Genomic DNA, 26,502 nt, shown 5'->3' with positions numbered 1-26,502 from the left:
TATGGTGTTACAGTATGGTTTGGGAACCTATCTATACAGCTAAAATCCAAATTGTCACATCTGGTGTTGACAGCACTTAAAACAGTTGGAAATGAGGAATCTTTGAATCTCCAACAGTTATTTGAGAATAGCACTTTAAATCAGGTGCAGAAAATTGTGGGGGACCAAACTCACTTTCTGCACTCTAAGTATGAATTGCTCCCCTCCGGCAGAAGATATAGAGTTCCACTGTGCAAACTAAACCGGTATAAAAATTCTTTTGTTCCTGTGTCTACACGTATGTTGAATAACAGTCTATCTTATTAATTTTAAATTTGTAAATTAATTGTCTTTCCTCTTTTTATATTTTTTATACTTGTATATTGTATATTTCTATGTACATGCAGCAACCATGCAGTCCAAAACAAATTTCCTTTCGAGGACAATAAAGTATACTACTACTACTACTACTAAACGTTAAAGAATATTTTCATTGCACCTATTCATAACTCTGGGATTAGACAGTGAAATTACTTAAATTGTTCAACTCTTATGGCTTTTCCTTCTCTGTTATAGAGAATAATAAAGAATAGCTGTCAAGATCATTATTCAAAATCAACATGGCCTCTGCATGATGATACATATCTTATTGTGAGATTGTAGACAGTGTTTGGAAGAGGCTCACTGTGACTAACCTACTGTACTGCTGCAACTGCTGCCAATAAACACACACACACACACACACACACACACACACACACACACACACACACGTATACAATCTCTCTTGATTTCCTGTAAAGGGAGAGGGGAGGAGCAGCACTGATCAGGTGGTTAAGAGAGCTGGGAAGTTCAGTCAGGTTAGACTCCATGTTGTTTGGACATAGCAGAAGGAGGACAAGTGAAGGCTGAGTCAGGGTGAGTGTTAATCCAACATTTTTATTATTTATGATCAAGGGTCAGTTTTCTCCCTGTGGACTGTAGAGGAAAGAAATAACAGTCGAGATGTATCCGTACAGTACACATGGAGTGAGTAGTGGTGCAATATAAAATGATTCTGTAATGGGAGCCTTATTTGATAGGGGATCAGAATACGCTACCCCAGAAATTATGTTATAATATAATTAAAAAACAGAATATGTCATAATACTGTGAGAGTTATAACTTTATGGGATTGGAAAAGGGAACACATAAGGTAGCATTTTTCGACAAGGCAGCATAGATCGCAGCATAGAAACACCAGCTGAAGAGAGGACACGGCGAAGGAGGTGGTGGAACCAAAATGCAGCATGACAGAGCAAGAAGAGGAGGTGGGTTAGTGGGGTATTTATGAAAGTGTCAGGAGTAATGTGATTGTACGTGAGGTCCTGCTCCTGAAACTCAGCTAATTAGCTCCACTTATTGAATCGTATATTCATCTCATATGAAAGATTCAGGCAAAACGAAAGAAAAAAAATATGACACAATAGATATATGGGGTATAACAGAACAAGCAACAACGGCATTAAAGAAAAATATTTCAATCTTTACACATTTTGAATTTCATTGCTTTAGGGGAGAGCCGGGACGATAGAAACACTTTTCAGATATACGTCATTTTAAAATATAATGTTACAGACAGAAATCATTTGTTGTTGTCATCAACAACTCACGTGTGTGTTCTATCAATCCCAGGTGTTATCTTGTTAAAATGTGGAACGACTTCAGTACAATTACACTTTGAAGGAAAGTTGCGCGTTGTTTCCATTCGTCCCTGTAGGGTGGTGGATGGCACAATGGATGAGACAAGTGCTTTTGGTGCGAGAGACTCGGGTTCAATTCCTCACTATGACCGATCTGCCAATATGTCCCTGAGCAAGACACTTAACCCTTAGTTGCTCCCGAGGCGTGCGACCTCTGACATGTATAGCAATTGTAAGCAGCTTTGGATAAAAGCGTCAGATAAATGTAATGTTACTGGGTGGGACAGAAGAAACACAACCATTAAATAGTTTAAGTTATTCTTGTTTTTATTTAGAAAGCTTGACACTGCCCTTCTTTGCATACTCATTATGTCCTTTTTCGTAATAAAAAAATAGTATAAATATATCTTAGCTAGCTAACTAGAATATTCAACAGCTAATGCACATTTGGATCAGATATTGGCTGCTCTTTTTATCTACATCTGCAGCTTGTTTTCCTGGTCCAGCCTGCAGCCTGGTGGACTCTGCCCCCCTCAGTATCTAGATAAGGTAGAATGGCTGCGTGACTCCTGACGTTTAAACTTCACTAGCTTCTAAACTGTAAAACTTTGACATTTAAAACTTCAGGATGTGTGAAAGTACTAACTAATCATTTATGTTATCATGACCATGGCACATGGAACAATAAACACAACTCGTCATTAAAAAAAAAAGATCGTTTGAGTGAATTTACTTTCTGTTCTTTCATATAACTGCAGATACATAATAAACACAATGCTCTGGTTGATAATACAGCCTAATAATTTGATGTCAGCAGCTGTTTGCACTCGTTTTGTCACGATTATAGCAGATGCATTGGTGTGATAGGCCACCAACACAACTAATTATTTTATTTAGACCAGCACCTGCATGGACATTCACCGGTCACTGTAGCTTTCCAGGTGAATTCTTTATTGTGCTGTATTAATGTATGAGTGTTTTCTTAAACGATTCCATTCGCTCAGTAAAGTGACAGCAAATATTGTGGTACAAAACAAAAAAAACTGCAGTAATAAACTAGACAGCACAGACAGATAAAAGCATAATTAATATTTTAGCTTCTATAATCCATGTTTAGACGCTCTGATGGAGCTCAGGATTGATCAGGAGGACGGCTGCTTTGCTCCAAACAGTTTCACTGTATAAACCTGGACTGTGTGTCAGACTGTTTGGATGAGTAGAAGAACACAGAACATGAATTAACATTAGATCCTGACCGATCTTGTCCACGTGTCGGGACCCAGACAAATTGCACATCAACTCCAGCTCTTTGTATTCTCAGCATTATTGTACATATTTCAATCAAGAGATCATCTCTTACTGTCTTTTTGGAATTCAAACTATACAGGGCTGCAGTGGAGATGAATGACAACTCTCTCAGGCCTCACCTCTTCTATCCACTGTAACCCTAAAATAATAGCAACCATTTCTGCTGTAGATACAGATAATTTATCTTTAAGTCCTTTACATATAACTACATCAAACTCAGGTATGTATGCTCCTGATCCTGCATGTTCAGTCCCTGGATCTTTTGATCCGTCAGTAAATAATAGCATTTAATTATAAGAATTCCTCTTCACACGATCTTGAACCAAATATCCAATATTATCCACATTACTTTCACACCATTCTTTCTTCTTCTCTAGAAGCTTCAAGTCCACATTGGGCACAGGAAATATCCACTGAGGAACATGACCCCATTCAGTATTTGGTCCGTATTCTATGTTGTTTAATCCGTATTCTTCTGCTACTGCATTAATATTCCAGCCAAATGCTGAACCTTTCAGTTGTTGTGTATATTCCCAACAGTCACACAGAACCTTTGTTGCAGGTTTTTCCTCTCCAGATCTTTATAACTTGACCCAATATGCTAAAGACAACTTAGAACGTCTCAAATATAATGGCAATTCATCAGCTTCTACCAACAGTGCATTAGTAGGGGTTGTTTTCACTGCAACTAAACTGAGTCTTAGAGCTCTGAACTGTAGTCTGTCTAGTTTTTCTAAAATACTCTTGGCTGCTGCTCCATATACCATACATCCATAATCAATACACGATCGTATTAAGGCCCTATAAATATCTAGTAAGTTATCTGCTCCCCATTAGTAACCAGAAACTGACCTTATGAGATTCAGTACCTTTTTTACATTTTGTTTCAACCAGTTTAACATGATTCCTCCATACACATTTCTCATCAAACCACAATCCTAGATACTTGAACTCTTTCACTCTTTCCATATTTTGTCCATACAATTTAAGCTGTGTGTTATTAATATTTCTGTTTCTGGCAAAGAACATATGGCTATATATCTTAAATCCCCAATCATATGACATTTTCAACTTTTAATACAGCACTTTGTATGCTATTAGTCACATGTCTAATGTTTTTCCCTCTTTTCCATATAGCCCCATCATCTGCATAAAATGATGACCCAATATCTATATCAACATTTACAAAAAGGTCATTTATCATGATGTTAAATAAAATAGGGCTTAGAGCACTCCCTTGAGGAATACCATTTTCAATTTCAAAATCCTCCGACACAGCATCTCCAACTTTAACACGGAAAGTTCGGTTAGACAGGAAGTCTTCCGCCAATACCCACTTCATGTATTTTTATCAGTAGTCCTTCTCTCCACAATGAATCATAAGCTTTCTCAATATCAAAATATACTATAGCCATGACCTCTTTCATACTAACCGCCTTTTCTGCCTCATTGCTAACTTTAACTAAAGCGTCTACCGTAGATCTTCCTTTACGAAATCCACTTTGGTATTTGTTTAGCAGTCCTCTTTGCTCTAAATAATATGACAATCTACAGACAATTATCTTTTCCATCCATTTACACAAGCGTGATGTTAAGGCTTTAGGTCTGTAGTTTCCTGCATTAGTTGTGTCTTTACCAGGTTTACCAGAAGGTACTATCAGAGCACTTTTCCAACTATCAGGCATTACACCTTCTCTCCATATCTTATTGAACAGTTTTAGACTTCTTTTGGTAATTGTCTAAACATAGCATAGCATAGTTGATCTTGTCCTGGAGCTGTATTTCCACTTCCCTCTAGGACCATTTTTAACTCATGTAATGAAAAGTCCATGTCAAGTGCCGATTCATCACTATCTTTTTTCTAAGTTACATCACTATTTGTTCTTAAAATATCCTTTTCCCGTTGTTTATGTATTTCATCTAAATGGCTCCCACTATGTACATTTGCAAATGTCTTACCTAGTTGCTCAGCTTTCGCCTTATTTGTAATTGCCAGGTGTTCTCCATCTATCAGCACTGGGATTTTAACAGATATTATTTTCCCACTCATCTCAACAAATGTCACCCAATTTAACTTCTCTACCAATGGAGGAGCAGAATTGCCTCCATGCATTCTTCTCGAATGACTTAATTATTTTCCGTGCCATAGCCCTCTTTGATAGTCAACCAGGTTATCTTGGCTCAAATGCTTTCTTAAAATTCAGAATGCGTGATTTCTGTCTTGTATGGCATTTTTACATTCATCGTTCCACCATGGAACTATTTTCTTTTTCTCATTCATGGTGCTCTTGCAGGTTGTTGCAGCACTAATAATCATGGAAGTCACTGCTACTGCGCAGCTCTTTACATCACCCTCCATCGATATTCTTTCAGTATACTCAGTACAAAGTTCTCTGAATTTTTCCCCAGTTACCTTTATGAAAACACCATCTCTGTATTACATAACCATCCTGAACATACAGTACATATCAGAGTTCATGGAACACAATATTGGAAAGTGATCACTCCCTATGTTGCTATTCTTTACATTCCATTCACATAAATTACTCATATTTACCGAGACTAGTAAGTAAGTAAGTAAGCTCTATACATGAAACTGAATTTCTTGTAACATTAACCCTGGTACATCTTCCATCATTAAGGCAAGAAAGTGATCTCTCCTCGATTAGTTCTTGTTGTCTTGTTACGACCTGTTTTATAGTAGTGTGTGAGGAGATTTTATTTCTTTGAATGTTGTTTCGTTTTAGGGATTTTTAATTTGGCTTTGATTTCAGGAAAACTATTGACATAACATTCTAACCATAGAGATTTCCTGATAGTGGTTTGGGTTATTTTGATCCAGAGGTGGTGACGTATAATAGGTGGCTCATTTTAATAACATTACATGTACTTTTAAGTGTGTTATTTGGGTTTTATTTTGTTATATTGGCGTGTTGAAGTGTTTATTTATACCCCCTTTTATAAGATCCACACTGTAGAACTATAGACGGCAGACACTCTTTACTAATAGTTTTCCACTCATAAACGAAACTCTCCTCTCGTATTGTATTTTAAGTATTATTGGTCGTTTTTCCTTTTATTTGCATTGATTATGTTATTAGATTATTTTTATAGCTATGTTTAGTTTGCAGTTGTTTTATGGTCTCTGTAATAAATAATTTTAAGTTGCTCAAAGGATAGATCTCAAGATGGCACCGCAGACGGCTGGATTACACTGCGTAGTGCTTTTTGCCATGTCACAGCTGGCTAAACACCGCGACAAAAAAGAACAGTACAATGACACAAACTGCAGTAAATGTACCATTACTTTTATTTTTTACACAAACAGAAACAACTTAATATTCAAAAATCATATGAAGTATGATAATCAGTAGATCAGTCATGGCAGCAGGTATGCATGCTTGAAGGAATAGTGAGTGAAGTGTTGTATTATGAAAGAAACTAAAATATCGAGGAGCGTGGAGCATAGGGAACAGGGTTTCCCTCCTCTCTAGCCCGAAGTGCAGAACAAAAGACGCGCTCTTGTAACTACCGGGCCCAGGTGGCTCCAACAACTGATGATTTTAACCACGCCTTCTGACATCTGCAACACATGATACGAAGAGACAGACATCCCAGCAGCCGAAAGATGGGGGATGTCACAGCCGTCCCTCTCTGGTAACATTTACCAGAGAAGAGCTCTTAAACATTGGACTTTCAACTGCTCATACCATTCCACCGCTCCTTAATGAACCCGGAACTTTCCCGGAGTTATTAGTTGGATGAGCAGCCACTCTGTTTGGGATCCTCCGGAGACTTCTGCAGATCTGCAGCCCTCTGTTTCACCTAATCCTGGTTCGCCCCGCACATCCCGGACAGAGCACTTTACCTACCGGGATTTAATCTCATCCGTGCGGATCGCAAAAGGGAGTGGGGATAGCTTCAGAAGTGGGGATAGAGTCCTGTACAACCAGGCCAGGAACACTCTGAGTAAAGAGATCAAAGCTAAAAAGAGGCGCTACGCTGAAAAGCTAAGTAACAGCTTTACAGCCAACAATCCTGCGTCAGTGTGGAGAGGCCTGCGGACACTCACAAAATACACGAGACCATCACCCAACACTGCTGGTACTCAACAACTGGCAGACAAGCTGAATGGCTTTTATTGTAGGTTTGAAAAGCCCACAGTCACACCACTCCCCTGCTCCAACACCATCTTCAAACAACCACTTTCCCCCTCTGACACGCTGCCACCCCCACTCTCTGACCCCTCTTCTGCACTCAAGATCTGTAAAGGATGTGAGCCACCTCTTTCAAAGGCAGAAGATCAGGAAGGCTCCTGGACCTGAAGGTGTGTCACCATCCTGCCTGTAAATCTGTTCAGACCATCTGGCCCCCATCTTCACATAAATCTTCAACAGATCACTGGAGCTGTGTGAAGTTCCCTCCTGCTTCAAACGCTCCACAATCATCCCGGTCCCCAAGAAACCCTCCATCTCTGGACTAAATGACTACAGGCCTTTCGCCCTGACATTTGTAGTTTTGAAATCCTTTGAAAGACAGGTGTTGGCCCACTTGAAGGACATTACAGGCCCCTTGCTGGACCCCCTGCAGTTTGCCTACAGGGCTAACAGGTCAGTAGATGATGCAGTCAACTTGGGACTGCATTACATCTTGCAACACCTCGACTCTCCAGGGACATATGCATATGCCTGTTCATGGACTTCAGCTTGGCGTTCAACACCATCATTCCAGACATCCTCAGCACCAAACTCACCCAGCTCACTGTGCCAGCCTCCACCTGTCAGTGGTTCACAATCTTCCTGACTGACAGGAGTCAGCAGGTGAGGCTGGGGAATATCACATCCAGCACCCGGACCATTAGCACTGGTGCCCCCCAGGGGTGTGTGCTCTCCCCACTGCTCTTCTCCCTCTACACCAACAACTGCACCTCAGGAGACCCATCTGTCAAACTGCTGAAGTTTGCTGAAGACACAAGTCAGGTCATCGGCCTCATCTGGGACGGCGATGAGTCGGCCTTCAGACGGGAGGTTGATCAGCTGGCTCTCTGGTGTGGCCAGAACAACCTGGAGCTTAACACGCTCAAAACTGTGGAGATGACCATGTACTCCAAGAAACAGCCCTGTGTCTGCTGTGGAATTCTTCAGGTTTCTGGGATCCACTATATCCCAGGACCTGAAGTGGGAGCCCAACACGGACACCATCATCAAGAAGGCCCAGCAGAGGATGCACTTCCTGCGCCAGCTCAGGAAGCTCAACCTGCCTAAAGAGCTGCAGATCCACTTCTACAAAGCCATCATCCAGTCTGTCCTCCGCACGTCCATCACTGTCTGGTTTGGATCTGCCACCAAAAAGGACAGGAGCAGACTACAACGACAGTCAGGATTGCAGAAAAAATCATCGGTGCCAACCTGCCCTCCATTCAGGACAGGATCCATCTCACCCCAGACACAACCTGTTCCAGCACCCCGGACACAACCTGTTCCACAACAGAGCAAAAACCCAAAACCGCCAAAACCAACAGACACAACAGTTTCTTCCCACAAGCCATCACTCTGATGAACAGCTGATTTCTGACTCACAGTGTCAGGAACAACTCCTGTTCAATAACCCAGTAACTCTGTCTCTAATCAGCAACCTGTCTACTGGTTACCACTTATTACTTAATCACCATTCTCTATTTCAGTGCTGTTCACATTGTTATATTGTCATGTTGTATATACTGTATACCAATTCACCTACCTCAAGTCATAACTCCTGCACAAAATACTTATTTATTCCAGCATCCTTTGCACTACGCTCCATCGCACTGTGTACATGTGTACATGTATACATGTATTGTGTACCTGTATATCACATCCACCTCCGACATGTACATAAAAATTATAATAATAATTTTACTCCTGCATCCTTTGTACTCTGATAACTGCGCTATTTGTCAATATGTCTATATTGTCTTAGTTCATAGTGTGTATATTAGTGTTGTCTATACTGTAGTCTATGTCTGATTTTATTTTGTTATTGTATTTTTGTTTGAGTAAGCACATCGTGAGCAATGTACAATCCTGAGTCAAATTCCTCGTATGTGTACACATACCTGGCAATAAAGCTGATTCTGACTCTTATTCTGGAAAAACCTTGTCTCTGATCTTTTATGTGGTCTTACCTGTGCTAGTGGGAATCCCAGGGTTGGTAATAACTGTAATCAATTTCACATTTAAACTCTTTGGGTGAAAGTCCCAAGGTGGCGTTGTTGATCTCTTAATTATCAATTTGGGCTGAGTCCTCCATTGGGCCTGGTTACATTTACTCATTTGACATACACTTTTATCCAAAGCAACAGTTACACTAGTAATGATAGCAGTAGGCCTATCTATTGAGTATTTTCGGGTTTTGAAAAATTTGGAACCTGGATCTTATAGAATCAGGTCTCGATCCCCATCCTTAGACTTGACTATTAAACTAGCTCCTCCTCTTAATCTCTTTTCACCAGTTTGTTTTCCTCGTCTTTATGTTGTACGGCTTGTATGCACAACATATTTGCCTCAACGCCCTCTGAAGTGCATAAGATGAGTGATTGTGTGGAGGAAGGGGAGGAGAAAGCAGAGTCTGCAGTATCCAGCTGTCTGTCTATAAAGAGTGACCAGTCCAAGGATCCTCCACCACAGTTCAGTAATGAACCTGGACCCTCAGACACTCAGTAAGGGAACTGCCAGTTACTTTTTAACCACCAAATGATCAGTAATGGCAGTATATTGTATCCACTGTAATTTACATGAAATTAATTAAAACATCTTGGTGTTTGCAGAGGTCGGTACCACACCCAGAAAGCAGAGTCTGCAGTATCCAGCTGTCTGTCTATAAAGAGTGACCGGTCCAAGGATCCTCCTCCACAGTTCAGTAATGAACCTGTACCCTCACACACAAAGTAAGAGAACTGCTACTAATTATGGTTTATATAATTACTGTTATGATTGGATTGGCCAAAATATAAGACATTGTTTTCTACTTTACGGATAGATAAGCTACACAAATGTGGGATTTATGTTCTACTTTAATGTAAGTATTTCATATTGTACATTTATATCTATGAAGGAAAAGGCTCCATTGATGAGGAGTGTCTTTTAGACCAACTATCTCAGAGAATCTCAGTTCAGTTCAATTAAATATCTTATCTTATTTATATAGCGCCAAATCACAAAAACAGTTATCTCATAGCGCTTTTCATAAAACAGCAGGTCTAGACCGTACTCTGTGATATTATTTACAGAAACCCAAGGCAAGGAAAAACTTTCTTTTAAGAGGCAGAAACCTCGAGCAGAACCATGGCTCAGGGTGTGCGGCCATCTGCCTCGACCGGTTGGGGGTGAGAGAGAGAGTGAGTGAGAAAGGGCGAGAGTAAGAGATGTGATGTAAATTTTAATGTTAATGATAATAATAACAACTAGAACTGCAAGCAGTTGTAAGCTAGGTCCAAGCCTCCCAGCGCAAGCCGCCCTCTCGCCCCACAGAGGGTGCGCGAGTCGACCCAGGCGCCCTGCTGTGGCTCGGGGGGCCCATGGAGAATAAACGGCCAGAGTTTGAAATTAAAGGGACTTGCGGTTACGGACATATAAAATGAGGGGATGTCTATGGGAGCATTATTTGATATATAAAAGCCCCACCTAGAGGCCAATTGACACTAAATTTTGCACAGCTCATCAGGGGGGCATACCACATACGGTTGTCAAGTTTGGTATTGACCGTTCATTCTAAGATATGACATCACATTGTGTTTTTACCATTTCTCGCAAGGATTTGTTAGCTTATAATTGTAACAGTTTTAGGCGTTTCGATCTGGGGAGCCTGCGTCAGCTTGGTCCATAGGTGTTCCGTGCAAAGTTTGGTGCCGATCGGACGTGTCGCTTCGGAGGAGTTAATTAAAATAGGGGTTTCAGTTGTCTCAGTTTTGCAAAACGAATACGTCATCGCACAGAGGCGATTCCTATACCATCCCCCAAACACGTAGACATAAGGTTTATGAATGTGCGATGTAATGGTGCGTAGTTATGAGGCAAAATGTGCATTGATTCAAAATCCCATTGAAATGAATGGGATTTTCCCACTGTATTTCAGCATTGATTGTAGCGCCACCTATAAGCCGAATTGCACACACTTTTCCAGGTGTCATCAGGAGCCCATGGGGAACAATTGACCCCAATTTGGTATCAATTGGACTTGTGGTTATGGATTGGTTATGGTATAAAATGCATGTAAGTCAATGGTTGTTTTTTTTTTTTTTTAATCTGCAATAACAGTACCACCTATGGTCATATTTGGGTTAACTATGGTCCATGGAGTCAGGGGACCATCCTGAACAATTCGGCTCAACTTTTATGTCAATGCGACTTGTGGTCGTGGTATAGAGGAACAAATATTTTGTGTTAGAGATGGATGTTTAGACTGCTTTGCTTCCCTCAATCTTTACCAAATAACTTCAATCATTTCTTCATCTAAACCATCAGCCTGCCTCTTAGACCTCATCCCGACTATCAACAGGCTATGTACCACAGTACTTTACAGTAGCTGTAATTAAACCTCTTCTGAAAAAGCCCAAACTTTATCCGGGTGTTTTAGCCAACTATAGACCTATATCTAACCTTCCATTTCTCTCTAAGATTCTGGAGAAAGCAGTTGCTAAACAGCTGTGTGAATTTCTACATAGCAATGGTTTATTTGAGGATTTTCAGTCAGGATTTAGAGCTCATCATAGCACAGAGACAGCACTGGTGAAAATTACTAACGACCTCCTTATTGCATCAGACAAATGACTTGTCTCTATACTGGTTTTTATTAGATCTTAGTGCTGAATTTGATACCATTGACCATCAGATCTTATTACAGAGACTGTAACATTTCATTGGCAGTAAAGGAACCATTCTAAGCTGGTGTAAGTCCTATTTATCAGTAGTGTTGTTCAAAAAACGTTTCGTTCGTTTGACCTAATCTTGTATGTGACTCAGGAGGAACGGGTTGTCTCAGTGAGTAATTCGTTCATTTTCACGCATGCGTGAATAGTCTTGGACTCTTACGTTCACTCGTTACACTGCAGCTGCAAGGTCTCCGTCAGCTCCGACAGCTCGGCTACTGTGGAGCAGGAATGAACTAATTGTTCAGTGCAAGTCTGTTGTCAGGTCATTAGATTGACGTATATCTAATATCTATTTTGATAATTTTGTGATAATTAATAAAGCATAACATTATTACAGCACAGTTATGTTGTGCTAAGTTATAGTTGCACCGTAACTTTAGTCCTGCTAGTGTTTACAGTAGTGACGGCAAGTTCGAGTCTTTTGACAGACTCGTTCATTAAAATCTTGTTCATTAAAATGAACTAATCTTTTTTTTGAGTCATTTCGTTCATTTTAACTAGGCTGGTTATTGCGGCACTGCGGCCCTCTAGTGGGCGATTAAAAAAAAAAAAAAAAAACAGCGCCGTTCTCAAACACGGAAGGCTGTCTGCCTTGCTTTATTTGTAAGTGTAATGTACAAATTCACCTCTTGATTACTGTATATCATCATTATATAAACCCCCCTGGGCCCACAACCAAATTCAAACCATGTAAAAACCACAAAAATATGTTGTCAATATGTAATCACCACTACTCTGGCTAAATCCTTCCATTTTCACAATCTTTCCCGAGTATACAACCAGACCAGCCATATAAAGGCTTATGTATATAATTACTATCATTATCTCTAAAGTGTTCATTCATAGTAGCATAACATCCCTTTCAATGAGTAAAATATTAATATCAGATTTGCGTATATAGAAGTAATAAGCTTGATACACTATATGAATAAACACACTCTTATTAAAATTCAACCAATTTAATAATAATCTGGATCAAGCCAGCACAGAGAGAGGAACAGAGAAATTAACACATATAAAGCAGCAGTTTGGCAGTTCTGGACGCAGAATGGGCCACATCAGGTCTGGATTCTGCAGACAGAGAAACACACATGAACACATCGCTCTCAAACTGTGAAACAACAGCACCGCTCTGTTAGTAAATAAAAAGTAAAAGTTATGTTGCGTTTTCTGGCGGACCTGGATCAGCTGTTAGCAGTTTACAGGGCTAACGCTAACGTTGCTACGTGGTTGTGTTTTAATGTTTTAATGACCGGGTCTGTTTGTTTTGGAGATGAGATGACCTCGGAGGTAATTCGGCTCCAGGTAGAACCCTGTCAGGGCTCTGAAGTGGACCCAGAACAACTCTCATCAGCTTTTAGGTATAATGTTAAACACTAGCAGGACTAAAGTTACGGTGCGGCTGTATTAAAACTATAACTTAGCACAACATCACTGCGCTGTAATAACGGTATGCTTTATTAAATGTCACATAATTAACAAAATAGCTATATAATATAAGTACAAATACATATGGACCAGCTCATTAAAACATTAAAACACAGCCACATAGCAACGTTAGCGTTAGCCCTGTGGTTTGTTTACAGCTAACAGCTGATCCGGGTCTGCCAGAGAACGCAACTTAACTTTTACTGACTGGTGAACAACCTGCAGTGTTTGAGATTATTATTAAATTTGTTAAATTTTAATAAGAGTGTGTTTTATTCATCTGGTGTGTTAAGGTTATTACTTCAATATATTCCCTGTAAATCTGATGTTAATATATAGATGTTACTCATGGATAGGCATTAGGCTACTGTATGAATGAGCACTTCAGAGATATAGTGATAGTAATTATAATTATTTACATATGGCTGGTCTGGTAGTATACTCAGGAAAGATTGTGAAAATGGACAGATTTAGCCGGAGTAGTGGCTTAATCGAATATTGACAACATATTTCTGTGGTCTTTACATGGTTTGAATTTGGTTTTGGCTCCATGGGGCTTTATAGAACCATGATAGAGAAAGATCAAGAGGTGAATTTGTGCATTATACTTTGTCAATTAGAGCAAGCCAGGCAGCCTTCTGTTTTTGAGAACTGCGCTGTTTTTTTTTTAAAAATCGTCCACTATAGGGCTGCAGCGCCCCAATAACCAGCCTAGTTAAAATCAACAAAATGACACAAAAAAAGATTAGTTCATTTTAATGAACGAGATTTGGTGACTCGAGTCTTTCAAAAGAGTGACTTTTCCATCACTATTTATCAGACCGATTTCAGTTTGTACATGTTAATGATGAGTCCTCCATGCACGCCAAAGTTAGTCATGGAGTTCCACAAGGATCTGTCCTTGGACCAATCCTGTTCACTTTATATATGCTTCCTTTAGGCAATATTATCAGGAAATATTCCATAAACTTTCATTGTTGCATAAAAGCACAAGCACAAGCGGTCCTTGAAATTTGCTCAATGTGAGACTTAAACGACATGTCCTGATCAAAGATAACTCCAAGATTCCTCACGGTGGTGCTGGAGGCCAGGGCAATGCCATCAAGGGAAACTATATCTTTAGATAATGCGTCACGGAGGTGCTTGGGCCCCAGAACAATAACTTCCGCTTTAACAGAGTTTAACATTAGAAAATTACAGGTCATCCAGGTTTTAACATCCTGAAGGAACATTTGAAGTTTAGCTAACTGATGAGTTTCATCTGGCTTGATCGATAGATATAACTGAGTATCATCTGCATAACAATGAAAGTTTATGGAGTGTTTCCTGATAATATTGCCTAAAGAAAGCATATGTTAGGATTAGTCCCAGCACAGATCCTTGTGGAACTTTGGCGTGCATGTAGGACTCATCGTTAACATGTACAAACTGAGATCAATATGATAAATAGGACTTAAACCAGCTTAGAGCGGTTACTTTAATGGTAATTCAATGTGCCAGTCTCTGTAATAGAATATGATGGTCAATGGTATAAAATGCAGCACTAAGATCTAATAAAATCAGTACAGAGACAAGTCCTCATCCTGTCTGATGCAATTGACCCTTCGCTAAGCCCCGCCTCCCTTAGTTACTGTTGCTAAGTCCGACAAACTGTCGGCGCTGCCACTGTTTATAACTGCACTCCACGGAAAAAAAAATTGTCAAATCTGTTGGAAAAAGTGATCTCAGAAAGAAACAGACAGTTTTGCAGTTGCATTATACATTTGAAGGTTGTATTCGGGCTGTCAAACTGACTCAAACGGATGTGGAAAAAAATGAAAGATATAAGCTACAGCCTACCGATCACACAGTAGAAATGAACCACCGCATCCCCCAACAATTAAAACAAAAGACAACAATATTAAGGATCAACGCTCTACCTGTCCACCTGGGGAGGTATCTGTTTACTATTACAATCATTAAAAAGCAAAACAGTAGGGCTTTATTACGGAAGTTAGCTAGCGTTAGCTAACAACATCACAACAACCCACAGCCTACATTTTTCTAGATTTTGTTTAAGTTTTGGAAAGAGAAAAAATCGTAATTCTCCTTTCAACCTCTCTGGGTAGTAACTGTAATTATTGAGTGACCCAGGAACCGCGTTTGACCACATCTTGGAAAAATACAGCCAAAAAGTGATAAAGTCATTACTACTGAGAGCTATAGGAATACATGGTTCAATAGAGCTGTGACTCTGTCAGCATGGCTACAGTGATGAAAAGAACCCTGGGGTTGTTCCTGTTTTCCTCTATTAATGACGAGTAGTACGCTGCTCTGGGCCTTCCTATAAGTTTTAAGACTATCTTTCCAAATTAAATGAGAATTTTCCAGTTTGTTAGAACTCCAGTTCCTCTCAAGTTTTCGTGATATTTGCTTTAATTTGTGAGTTTTCAGTGTTATACCAGCTTTGTGTAATTATCTTCTTTTTGTAGAGGGGCAACAGAGTCGAGTGTCATTCGCATCGAGCCTGCAGCACTATCAACAAGATGATTGATTTGGGAGGGACTGAAATTAGCAGAGAGTCCTCTGTTACTTTGTGACTTGGTAATGAATTAAAAGCTGATGGAATCACATCCTACTGGCGACCTGTCCAGGGTGTACCTCACCTTTCGCCCGATGTAAGCTGGGATTGGCTCCAGCCCCCCACGACCCTGTACGCAGGATAAGCAGTTGACGATGGATGGAATCACATCCTTAAATTTAGCTACAGCACTATCAGACAGACATATTGTATAGAAATAGATAAATATATTTTTGCCTAATGGCGTGTAGTTCAGCTATAGAAACTCTAAAGTTATCAAATAGTGGTCAGATAAAAAGGGATTCTGTGGGAACACTATTAAATGTTCAATTTCAATACCATATACCAGAACAAGGTCGAGGGTGTGATTAAAACAGTGAGTTAGTTTATGAACACTATGAGAGAAGCCAATTGAATCTAATAGAGAGATAAATGCAGTACTAATGCTATCATTCCACGTCCACATGAATATTAAAATCCCCTACAATAATAACTTGAATTGAATTAAATGAAAATTGTTGGCCGAAGCTGAAACCGAATATAATGAAAAAAACTGCAGAATACCGAACATGTACATTCAGATTTTTTGCCTTTCTTTTTTTGCATTAATTAAATAGTCAAAAAGTGCTTTTTACTCAGTCTAAAGTAAATTACGTGTCCATTTACTTTTAATGTACACATGTAATATGTTTTATACTTTCTGTGAATATAATGTAATTAGTCTTATTTCCATACTGTATAGACACCTTATTTTGAAAACCAGACTTTGCCACATGAGTATCCTTGAGCAAAATTAATCAACTCCAACCCAATGTGATAAATAATGTTGTATGTGGTTCTCGTATCGTGTAACATGAAGACTTCAAAGCCTCTCTTCAGGTAGGACTCTCATACAGCAACACTTGTCTTCGTAAAAAGAGAAACTGACAGGATAAAGTTGCTAACCTGCCTGTCAGCTCGCTCTGGTTCGTTGCAGTTACCATAAAGGCTTAAATACGTGTACACGGCTAGCTAAATTGCCGTCTCACAAACGAGTGACAGAAACACTCAAAGCAGGTCAGACAGTTTGTTGCCTTTTCTAAGAAGTCAGCCACAGATGGGGTGGATGTGCTAGGAGACAATTCAGCAGAACAGTGTCTGCAAACGGAGATTTTTGCATCTTTCTCGGACACTTTAAAATGCTTCCACGCTGCCGACATGTCAACGTAACGTTAATTGTTCGATAAAATTTAATCAGTCTTTTGACTGACTTGGCCGAACACTGAATGTGCCATTTTCGGCTGATTACTTTCGGTGGCCGAATTCGGTGCATCCCTAATAACTTTATCCGTTAAGGACTAAAGTTGACAAAAACTCTGCAAATTCAGATAAGAATTCAGAGTACGGACCAGGTGCTCGGTAAACTATAACAAATAGAATTGTTTGCAGTGATTTCCAACTTGGGTGTGAAAGACTAAGAACAAGGTTTTTTTAACATGAGTTATAATTTAGTTTAGGTTAAGAGCTGATTAGTAGGCTAGAGTCTCCTCGGCCTGTGCCTCGAGGAACGTGAGTATTAATATGACTGGGAGGAGTGGATTCATTTAGGCTAACATATTCTCCATCACCCAGCCAGGTTTCAGTAAGACAAAATAAATCAATATTATAATCTGTTTTGTGCACAGCTTCTCTTCTGTTTACCTTTGATTTACATTTGATTTCAATGGTCGGGGGGCAGACACCATCACTACTGGGGTTTTAGCTAGGTAACTCCTGAAATGGAGGAGCAGAGACTGTGACTCTGTCTCCTGGTCTCAACTCTATTGTAATGGATTTGGTCCATGTTACGTTCCTCCTGATGGTAAGTCCAGGGGGAGGAGCAACAATGTTTATAATAAAACGGGACAAAAGAGGACAGGAAGTCAGGGTCATGTGCAAACCAAAAAAGAGATTTGTTACAATATTGCCAAAAAAGTGAAAACCAACACAAAACTACTCTCTCAAAAGAAGACAGCTTCTCTTTACCCACTGGTTGAACGGGCTGCCACTGTGCGTTGGGCTGGCTGGATAGCAGTGATCTGCTTACTGGATTTTGGCTACTGTGGCCTGTACTATGAAGCAAGGTAACTGGCTTATCCACGGAAATTCAGGAGTAACTTTGTGACGTCGGGTGTAACTTCCAAGTTAACCCGTACTATGAAAGTTGGATAGGTGTTACCCAAAGTCTGTTGCCATGGCAATTTACACTGCATCTCTATACTGCTCCGAGTAGGTTTTGTTCGTGGTTAAATCGAGGTTACCCTGTATACTACACACCGCATCTTTACCCAGTGTTAAAAATGAGAAGTTTGATATTAATACACACCACTTGATGACATCCTGACTTGTTTCACTGTGGTTGCAGATGAAATTAAGTTAGGAACCACATCAGCATTACATTCATACAGTGAGCCCTGCAGCCTCTGTGATTTAAGGGAGGAGATCTTAATTAATTAATGGGCCAGTTTCTTAGATGTAGCCCATCTGTAGGCTATAATTAAAATCTCCTATGTGTATTCACATATTTAATTATCAAACTCGAGTTTGGCCGATAGGTCGCCGCCATGTCAAGTTTTTGCAACCCGGAAGTGACGATACGGCGGCGCTAACGGCTGAGACTGAGCTAGCTAGCTCCGCACACGGTCATGCTGAGGCAGTCTCAGAGTTCAGTGGCTGTTGGGAAGAAACTGCTTGTGTGTGCTGTGTCACTGTGTACTATTTTTAAGGTGCCAGACGAGCTGATCCAGATGTGGCGCACCTGTTGTACAGGATATAAAAGTCCTGCTCCTGCAACTTACTGCTTTGCTTTAACTTTTATTCCACGACACCAGGGCCCTGTTTCAGAAAGCAGGCTTAACAAACTCTAAGCTTATCCCTGAGCTTATCCTTATCAATACAGTTTATTAAGTCCAGCTCATTCATCATTTACCAGACTGGAATTTCCCTAATGAATGATAAAGTGCTGGAATTGTCCTATTGCCCAATGCATTTTAAATAGGAAGGCTATATTTACTCAGCTGTAACCTGACGGGACAAAGTACAGGTGGCAATAACTGAAGATGAAAATATGGAGCAAACAGATCGGACACAATTTTGTAATTTGTCGGGGGGGGTAACAAAAATTACATTCAGTGAACGATGAATGACAGCAGGGTGTTGTGAACGATGAAATCAAGTTTATCACATCAGGTGACAATTTACTTTATATTTCAATTCACCTTAAATTTAACTAATCTGTATTTCAGATCACATGCATTTTCATCACCTCCATTTTATTATCAACTTTTTGTTACTTACCCTACTAACCCTTGAGGCTACCTGCTTTAAATGATGAATGCCAATTTTGGGTTGTAAATGATGATTGATGAATAAAAATGGTAATGTTTTAATCAAATAGACTTAAAATTAACCAAATAACTTGTTCACATCTATTTTATCCGCTTTATTTTTCAAATCACATCCATTTTCGTCACCTCCTTTTTTAACAATTAATATTTATTACTTTCCCCCCTCATAGTACCCACTCCTGCACGTGCTTAATTGTGAATGTAATACAATCTCTTCACAATCAATTTGTTGAAAAATGAAAAAATACTAGCAGCAAGTGGGGATTAAACACACTACCCTCCAAACTGGAGTCCTGTACACTACCAACAGAGCTAATCGTACACGCAGTAATAACGTACTTGCAATATAAATAGTCAATTGACAATGAAAAAAATTATTTGCCGACCCCTGCACTAGAGTGAAAGAGACCGTCTCGGGTTACGTATGTAACCCTTGTTCCCCGAGAAGGGGAACGAGACACTGCGTCGGTGACGACACTATGGGATAGCCTCTGGGCGTGGCAGGGCTGAAATCATGAATGAAACTACTCCAATCCTATTGGCGTTGCTAGAATGGTAGCGTGTGACGGCGTAACTGGAGGCGTATATAAGCACACCGGCACACCGGACACATTAGCTCTTTGCTATGAAGCAAGGCACTCCGGGCGAGGCGAGGTGTGGCCGACCGACGCAGTTCGAGTTCCCTCGAAGGGGAACGTCTCGGGTTACGTATGTAACCCTTGTTCCCCGAGAAGGGGAACGAGACACACTATGGGAACGAGAATACCCACTATTCCACGCCGAAGCCTCCGCCTGCCCCCCCAGCGTGCAGTAACCTGTAGGGACGACTAGGAGGAGAGCGCCACAGCAGCCACATACACCTTGAGTGTGGATGGGGAAAGGCCAGCAGAGAAACGGTCCTGGAGGAACTCCAGTACCATAGTCACTGGGCAGGTCCACCGCCTGTTCTCTACACCAGGTGGCAAACACATTCCACTTCAGGCCGTACGTCCTTCTCGTAGACGGGGCTCTGGAGCTGAGCAGCGTCTCGACTGTCCCCGCCGTAAGGCCCGCCTCCAGGAACTGGGCCCCCTCAGGGGCCAGACCCACAGTCTCCACAGGGCGGGGCAAGGGTGACCTGGCCCTCTGCCTGAGACAGCAAGACCCTCCACAGGGGGACCATGGCGGGCCCTCGAGGAGCGATATTATGTCCGAGAACCACACTCGGGCCGGCCAAAACGGGGCTACCAGCAGTAGACTGACACCGTCCTGACGGGCCCGCTCCAGAACCCCCGGGAGCAGAGCGACTGGGGGAAAAGCATACAGGCGCAGCCTCGGCCACGTCTGCACCATGGCATCAAGCCCTAGTGGGGCTGGGGGCGAGAGGGAGAACCACAGGGGACAGTGCGTAGTCTCTCGAGACGCAAACAAGTCTACGTCTATGGGGCCGAACCTTTCGCATAATAACTCCACCACCTGGGGGTGGAGTCTCCATTCCCCGGGCCTCAGCCCCTGTCTCGACCGCAGGTCTGCTCCCTGATTCTGGGTCCCAGGGACGTATATCGCTCTGAGGGACAGCAGTCTCTGCTGGGACCACAGGAGGATCTGATGTGCCAGTTTGTATAACGGGCGCGAGCGCATACCCCTCTGATGATTCAAATAGGCCACCACCGACGTGTTGTCAGTCCTGACAAGGACGTGGCGACCGCAGAGAGCGGGCAGAAAACTCCTCAGAGCTCTGAAAACCGCCAACATTTCCAGGTAATTTATGTGCCAAGAGAAATGATGCTCCTGCCAGGAGCCTCTCGCAAAGCGGCCATCCATGACCGCGCCCGACCCCGCGAGTGAGGCGTCTGTCGAAATAATGTCTGGCAACATGACGCTCCCAACATGGGACCCTGGGACAAGAACCAAGGCTTCCTCCATACTGACAGGGAACGAAGGCACCTGCTCGTAACCCGTATCAGACGGAATGAATTTCCCCTCGGGGAGAATCCCTTGGACTTTAGCCACCACTGCAGGGCTCTCATGAGCAGCAGGCCAGACGGGTTTACGCTGGACGCTGCCGCCATGAGACCCAACACCTTCTGATAGTGTTTCACCCTTGATGGTGCGGCCTAGCTTCACTCTGGTTACCGAGGACAAAATGGACCCGACGCGTGCAGGCGACAGGTGGGCCCGTATCGTCGTCGAGTCCCACACCACCCCTAGGAACGTAGTCCGTTGGGCGGACGTCGGCACGCTCTTCTTTGCGTTGAGCCGCAGCCCCAAACGCTGAAGGTGGGCGAGGACGACATCTCGATGCCGAACCGCTAACTCCCGAGACTGAGCCAAGATGAGCCAGTCGTCGATGTAGTTTAATATGCGGATGCCCTGGAGCCTCAGCGGGGTCAGAGCTGCATCCATGCATTTGGTGAACGTGCGAGGAGAGAGTGCTAGGCCGAACGGAAGAACCCGATACTGGTACGCCACACCCCCGAAGGCGAACCTCAGGAACTTCCTGTGAGAGGGACGGATGGAGATATGCGTCTCGTAGATCTATCGTGACAAACCAATCCTCGGATTGGATGTGACTGATGATGGCGTGGATGGTGAGCATCCTGAACCTGAATCTCCACAGAGATTGGTTCAGGGACCGCAGATCTAAAATCGGACGCAGTCCTCCGTCCTTCTTGGGAGCTATGAAGTACCGGCTGTAGAACCCGGACTCCCTGACTGGCGGGGAAATGAGTTCTAGGGACCCTTTCTCCAGCAGAGAGCGAACTTCTTGTCCCAACAGCTGGCTCTGCCCCGCGTGCACCGCAGTCCAGACCACCCCGTTGAACTTCTGCGGGGGGTGGACCTGGAACTGCAGCCTGTAGCCATCCACTACGGTGCGTAGGACCCACGGGGAAATGTTTGCAAGGCTCCGCCATGCTTCTACAAAATCTGCCAAGGGAACCAGGTCCCCGGTGGCACCCTGAAGCGGAGGATCGCCAGGGAAACTCGCCGACGACTCACGGTGTGTGAGCCCGATCGTTTTACAGCTGCAACCCATTGAGGCGGGCAGACTGGTGAGAGCTCGCTGGCAGTTAGCGTGTCCCAAGCGCCAAGACTGCGGGAAAACAGCGCCTGTTGCCTGAGCCGCCACAAGGGAGGGGACCTCGGTCAGCCTCTCAGGGGGCTGTGGGCGAGAGCGCCGCCTCGCGTCCCGGTTTGGTTGAGGGGGACTACGGGAAGCGACGCTTTGCTTCTGGCTCCGGCAGTAGGAGCTAGACGAGGGCTGAGCTCGTCTCTCTTCAGCCGTCGCCGTCCTGGACCCAGACCGGCGGGGGAGATATTGCTCAGACGCTTCTCCCTGCGTTTCACCGTGCTGAAACCTGCTGATGACAGTATCCACCGCCTCACCAAACAGGCCAGTAGGAGAGAGGGCCACATCCAGGAGAAAAGCCTTCTCCTTCCCCTGGATGCCCGAGAGGTTGAGCCACAGATTGCGCTCCGTAGCCACCAATGCTGCCATGGAGCAGCCAATGCTTGGTAACACGGAGCATTTAAGTCCGTAGCTCAGTCAGGTCCTCCTCAGAGGGACCTCCCCCTACGTCATAGTCTTGAGAAGATCGGCCTGGTAAGCCTGCAAGATGGCCATAGTGTGCAGGCTTGCACCAGCTCGACCCACTGCCATGTAGGCCTTGCCCACCAAAGCGAATGTTTTCGTCCGACACAGCTTGGTGGGGAGCGCCAACATCTGAAGGAATGAAGTGACGGTGGGAGAAAGATAGCTCGCGAGCGATTCCTCTCCCCAAGGCATCGTTCCGTAGCCGTGCTGCTTAGTTTCTGTCACGCTGCTGTAGTCCAGCAGAGGGGACATAGTCAGCCGTGCAGAGCAGCTTTTTTTTTTTTTCTCAGCTCCTGCCCCGCCTCTCATAGCTGGGCGCGGTCTGATGACGTCAGCCCGGCGCTGGGCACCCCATGACCGAAGCTGCCCCGCCGCCTCAGCGACCGCCGGCCGTCGAGCCACGGGGAGAGCGCATCCGGCCATCTTCGGAAAAGAGAGCCGTACGGGACCTCAGCACCCTCAGGGGCAGGGCCTCGCAATGGCCGCAAGCAGCCCCCTCGAGAGCTGCCTGGGCATGCGGCATCCCCAGACAGGAAACACACAGGGCATGAGTGTCCCCAGCTGTGATGTAGCACGGCATGGAAAGACACACTGCCTGAACTGCTCACCAGCCATCTCTTCTGCTTCTCCTTCCAGGTAATTTCGTCTTGTGGTAGCTTTCTTCTGAGTAGTCTCAAACATGCCAGAGTGCCTGCTGAATAGAAAAAAGCTAATGTGTCTGGTGTGCCGGCGTGCTTATATACGCCTCCAGTTAAGCCGTCACACGCTACCGTTCTAGCAACGCCAATAGGATTGGAGTAGTTTCATTCATGATTTCAGCCCTGCCACACCCATAGGCGTTCCCATAGTGTCGTCACCGACGCAGTACGAGTTCCCTCGAAGGGGAACAGGTGGCACATTTATAAGGAAGACTATCTGTCACACCGTGGGCGTGTCTGTTCTGTTTTGTCAGTTGGTTGTTTTCAGTCAGTCATGTTATTTATAGTCTGTTTAGTATCTGTCTTACTGTTTTGGGTTCTGTCCTGTGTCCAGTATCAGTTATATAGTCTGTTGTGTTTTGAGTTTCGTGTTTAGAGTTATTGTTTTGTCATTTCAGTATCTGTAATTTAGTCGGGTTTGGTTCCAAGTCTTTGTTCCCTGTCCGGTGCCTTAGTTCATGTCGTAGTATTTGCTTCTAGGTCTTTCTCTGCATCATTTTGGTTTAGTCTGCTCGGTACTCTGTGTTCTAGTTCTGTGTTCTCGTTTAGGGTTTGTCTGTTTACATGGGTTTCTGTTTTTGTCTGTGTTAGTTTCTTGTCTGGTATTTTGTTACATGTGCCTGCCTGTCAGATGTTCCTCTGCCTGCTTGTCGGTTCTGTGTTTTGAGTTCCTGTTGGATTCTTGTCTTATGTCCTTGGTCTTTTGTACCCTGTATGTCTGTTTATATGTATCCATATTTCGGTTGGTATTTGTCTGCGGGCTTGTTGGTAGTTCTGTTAGTTTGGGCCTGTTTGGTATCTGTCTGTGTTCCTGTCATTTCACCACCCCGCCTGTCTGTGTGCTGTCATTATTAGTATCACCTGTTTGTGCTCCCGCCGTCCTCGTTAACCAGTGTTTAAATGTGTATGACTTCTGTTCAGCTGTTGCTGGTTCATTGTATGTTCATCCACTGCTGTGTGTCTTGCTTGCCTGCCTCTGCAACCTTGTTTGTTGGGTTATCCTTTTGTCCTGTCTTCCCCTGGATCATTTGTTATGGACTGTGTTTTTGCTGCTCTGCGGACAACCTTAGTTTGGACTCTGCTGTAAGTTTAGTTCCTTTTGAGTTAAAGAAATACCCAGAGACTGTACCTGCTCTGCCTCTGTGTCCTGCGTTTGGGTCTTAAAACCTGTTCCCGCCAGCACACATGTCAAACTGTGACACTATCACCTTCATCGAGGAGGGAGCCAGGCCCCACGCAACAAGGGCATCAGAGAAGTCCACCCTCCTGCAAGCTGCCAGCTCCTGGGAAATGAGAGTATATGTTGGAAGGAAACTGCAGTACCTCGAGGTGGTCCACACAGCTCTTTGCCTGTTGTTGCCTTGTTCTGTGGTCAGCCAAAGACCGTAAAATCATACTTATCAAGCTGACCATGCCGTGGGAAGAGGTCTGTAAGGAGGCACATGAAAGGAAGGCCTTGAAATATCAGCCTCTAATCCAGTAGTGCAGAGCCAAGGGGTGGCATGCTTGGCTGTTCCCTGTAGAATTACGATGCAGGAAGCACCCAACAGGTGTATCCTGCAAAGTTATTGCAATTTAAAAAAGATGGGGCGGCTGTGGCTCAGGAGGTAGAGCGGGTTGGCTGTTAATCGGAAGGTCGGCGGTTCGATCCCTGGCTTCCTGGTTGCGTGTCGAAGTGTCCTTGGGCAAGATACTGAACCCCGATTTGCCCCTGGCGGCTATTCCGCCAGTGTATGAATGAGTGTGAATGTTAGTTTCTGTTTGAGCACTTAGGCTCAGTGTATGAATGTGTGTGACTGGTGAATGCAGATGTAGTGTAAAAGCGCTTTGAGTGGTCGAAAAGACTAGAAAGGCGCTATACAAGTACGGAGCATTTACATTTACATAAATAAATTGAAATAACTATGATGTCTAAACTGAGTATTCTCCCTCTATCTCCCCAGAAAGACAAACAGAATAAGTGTTTCTGTGGAGGAGCAGCCATCCTGCTGTGCTTTGTGTCAGGACGTCCTGAAGGATCCAGTCTCTACCAGCTGTGAACACTGGTTCTGCAGATCGTGCATCACCTCATACTGGGACCAGTCTGCTTCACCAGGAGACTCCTCCTGTCCCCAGTGTGGAGAAAGATCCAGAAAGAGAGCTGAACTGCAGACAGCCAGTCAGAGCAGCTCTGTCCAAAGTAAGACTGGACGTCTGTCAGATGATGTCGTCATGTCTGAAAACAGGATTTCTGTTTAATAACAGGGACATTTGTTTTTTGAATATTATCATGAATTCAAAAACATTTTTATTTATCTGGATTCTTGCTCTCTGTTTAGTCTCTCTCCTCTTTCAGCAGATAGTGGTCTGCAGGAAGTTTTAGATGCACATAAGGTCAATGTGAGGAGGAGATGTGAACGTGTGACTGAAGGAAGTGATGAAACAGGAAGTGGAACCCTCCTCAACAGGATCTACACTGAGCTCTACATCACAGAGGGACAGAGTGAAGAGGTTAATACCCAGCATGAGGTGAGGCAGCTTGAGACTGCTTCAAAGATGGAGAACCTCCATGAAACTCCAATCAAGTGCCACGACATCTTTAAAGCCTTACCTGGCCAACAGAAACACATCAGAGTGGTTCTGACCAACGGCGTCGCTGGCGTTGGAAAAACCTTCTTAGTGCAGAAGTTCACTCTGGACTGGGCAGAGGGCTTGGAAAACCAAGATATCAGTCTGTTGGTTCTGCTCTCATTCAGGGAGCTAAACTTGATCAAATATGAGCAGTACAGTCTTCTCACGCTGCTCCATGTTTTCCATCCAACATTACAGAAGGTCCCAGCAGAGAAGCTCGCTGTCTGTAAACTGTTGTTCATCTTTGACGGCCTGGATGAAAGCAGACTTTCATTGGATTTCCACAACAATGAAGGTTGTGTCTGATGTCACACAGAAGTCATCAGTCAACCTGCTGCTGACAAACCTCATCAAGGGGAATCTGCTTCCCTCGGCTCTCGTCTGGATAAC

At 43.3% G+C, this 26,502-nt stretch overlaps 1 protein-coding gene across 1 annotated transcript; it reads left to right on the top strand.

The window, feature by feature from the left end:
- The first annotated feature begins 834 nt into the window (after nucleotides 1-834).
- On the top strand, nucleotides 835-26,418 carry LOC123964335 (NACHT, LRR and PYD domains-containing protein 3-like). Its single transcript, XM_046041373.1, has 5 exons — nucleotides 835-897; nucleotides 9,460-9,666; nucleotides 9,775-9,894; nucleotides 25,446-25,681; nucleotides 25,838-26,418. Exons 2-5 carry the CDS (start codon nucleotides 9,494-9,496, stop codon nucleotides 26,416-26,418), a joined length of 1,110 nt encoding a protein of 369 aa, XP_045897329.1. The 5' UTR covers nucleotides 835-897; nucleotides 9,460-9,493.
- Nucleotides 26,419-26,502: the final 84 nt, after the last annotated feature.

The sequence above is a fragment of the Micropterus dolomieu genome, unplaced genomic scaffold, assembly GCF_021292245.1.
Source record: "Micropterus dolomieu isolate WLL.071019.BEF.003 ecotype Adirondacks unplaced genomic scaffold, ASM2129224v1 contig_1784, whole genome shotgun sequence".
NCBI lineage: Eukaryota > Metazoa > Chordata > Actinopteri > Centrarchiformes > Centrarchidae > Micropterus > Micropterus dolomieu.
Note: the sequence above shows the minus strand (reverse complement) of the source record. Positions and strands in the feature narration are given on the sequence as shown.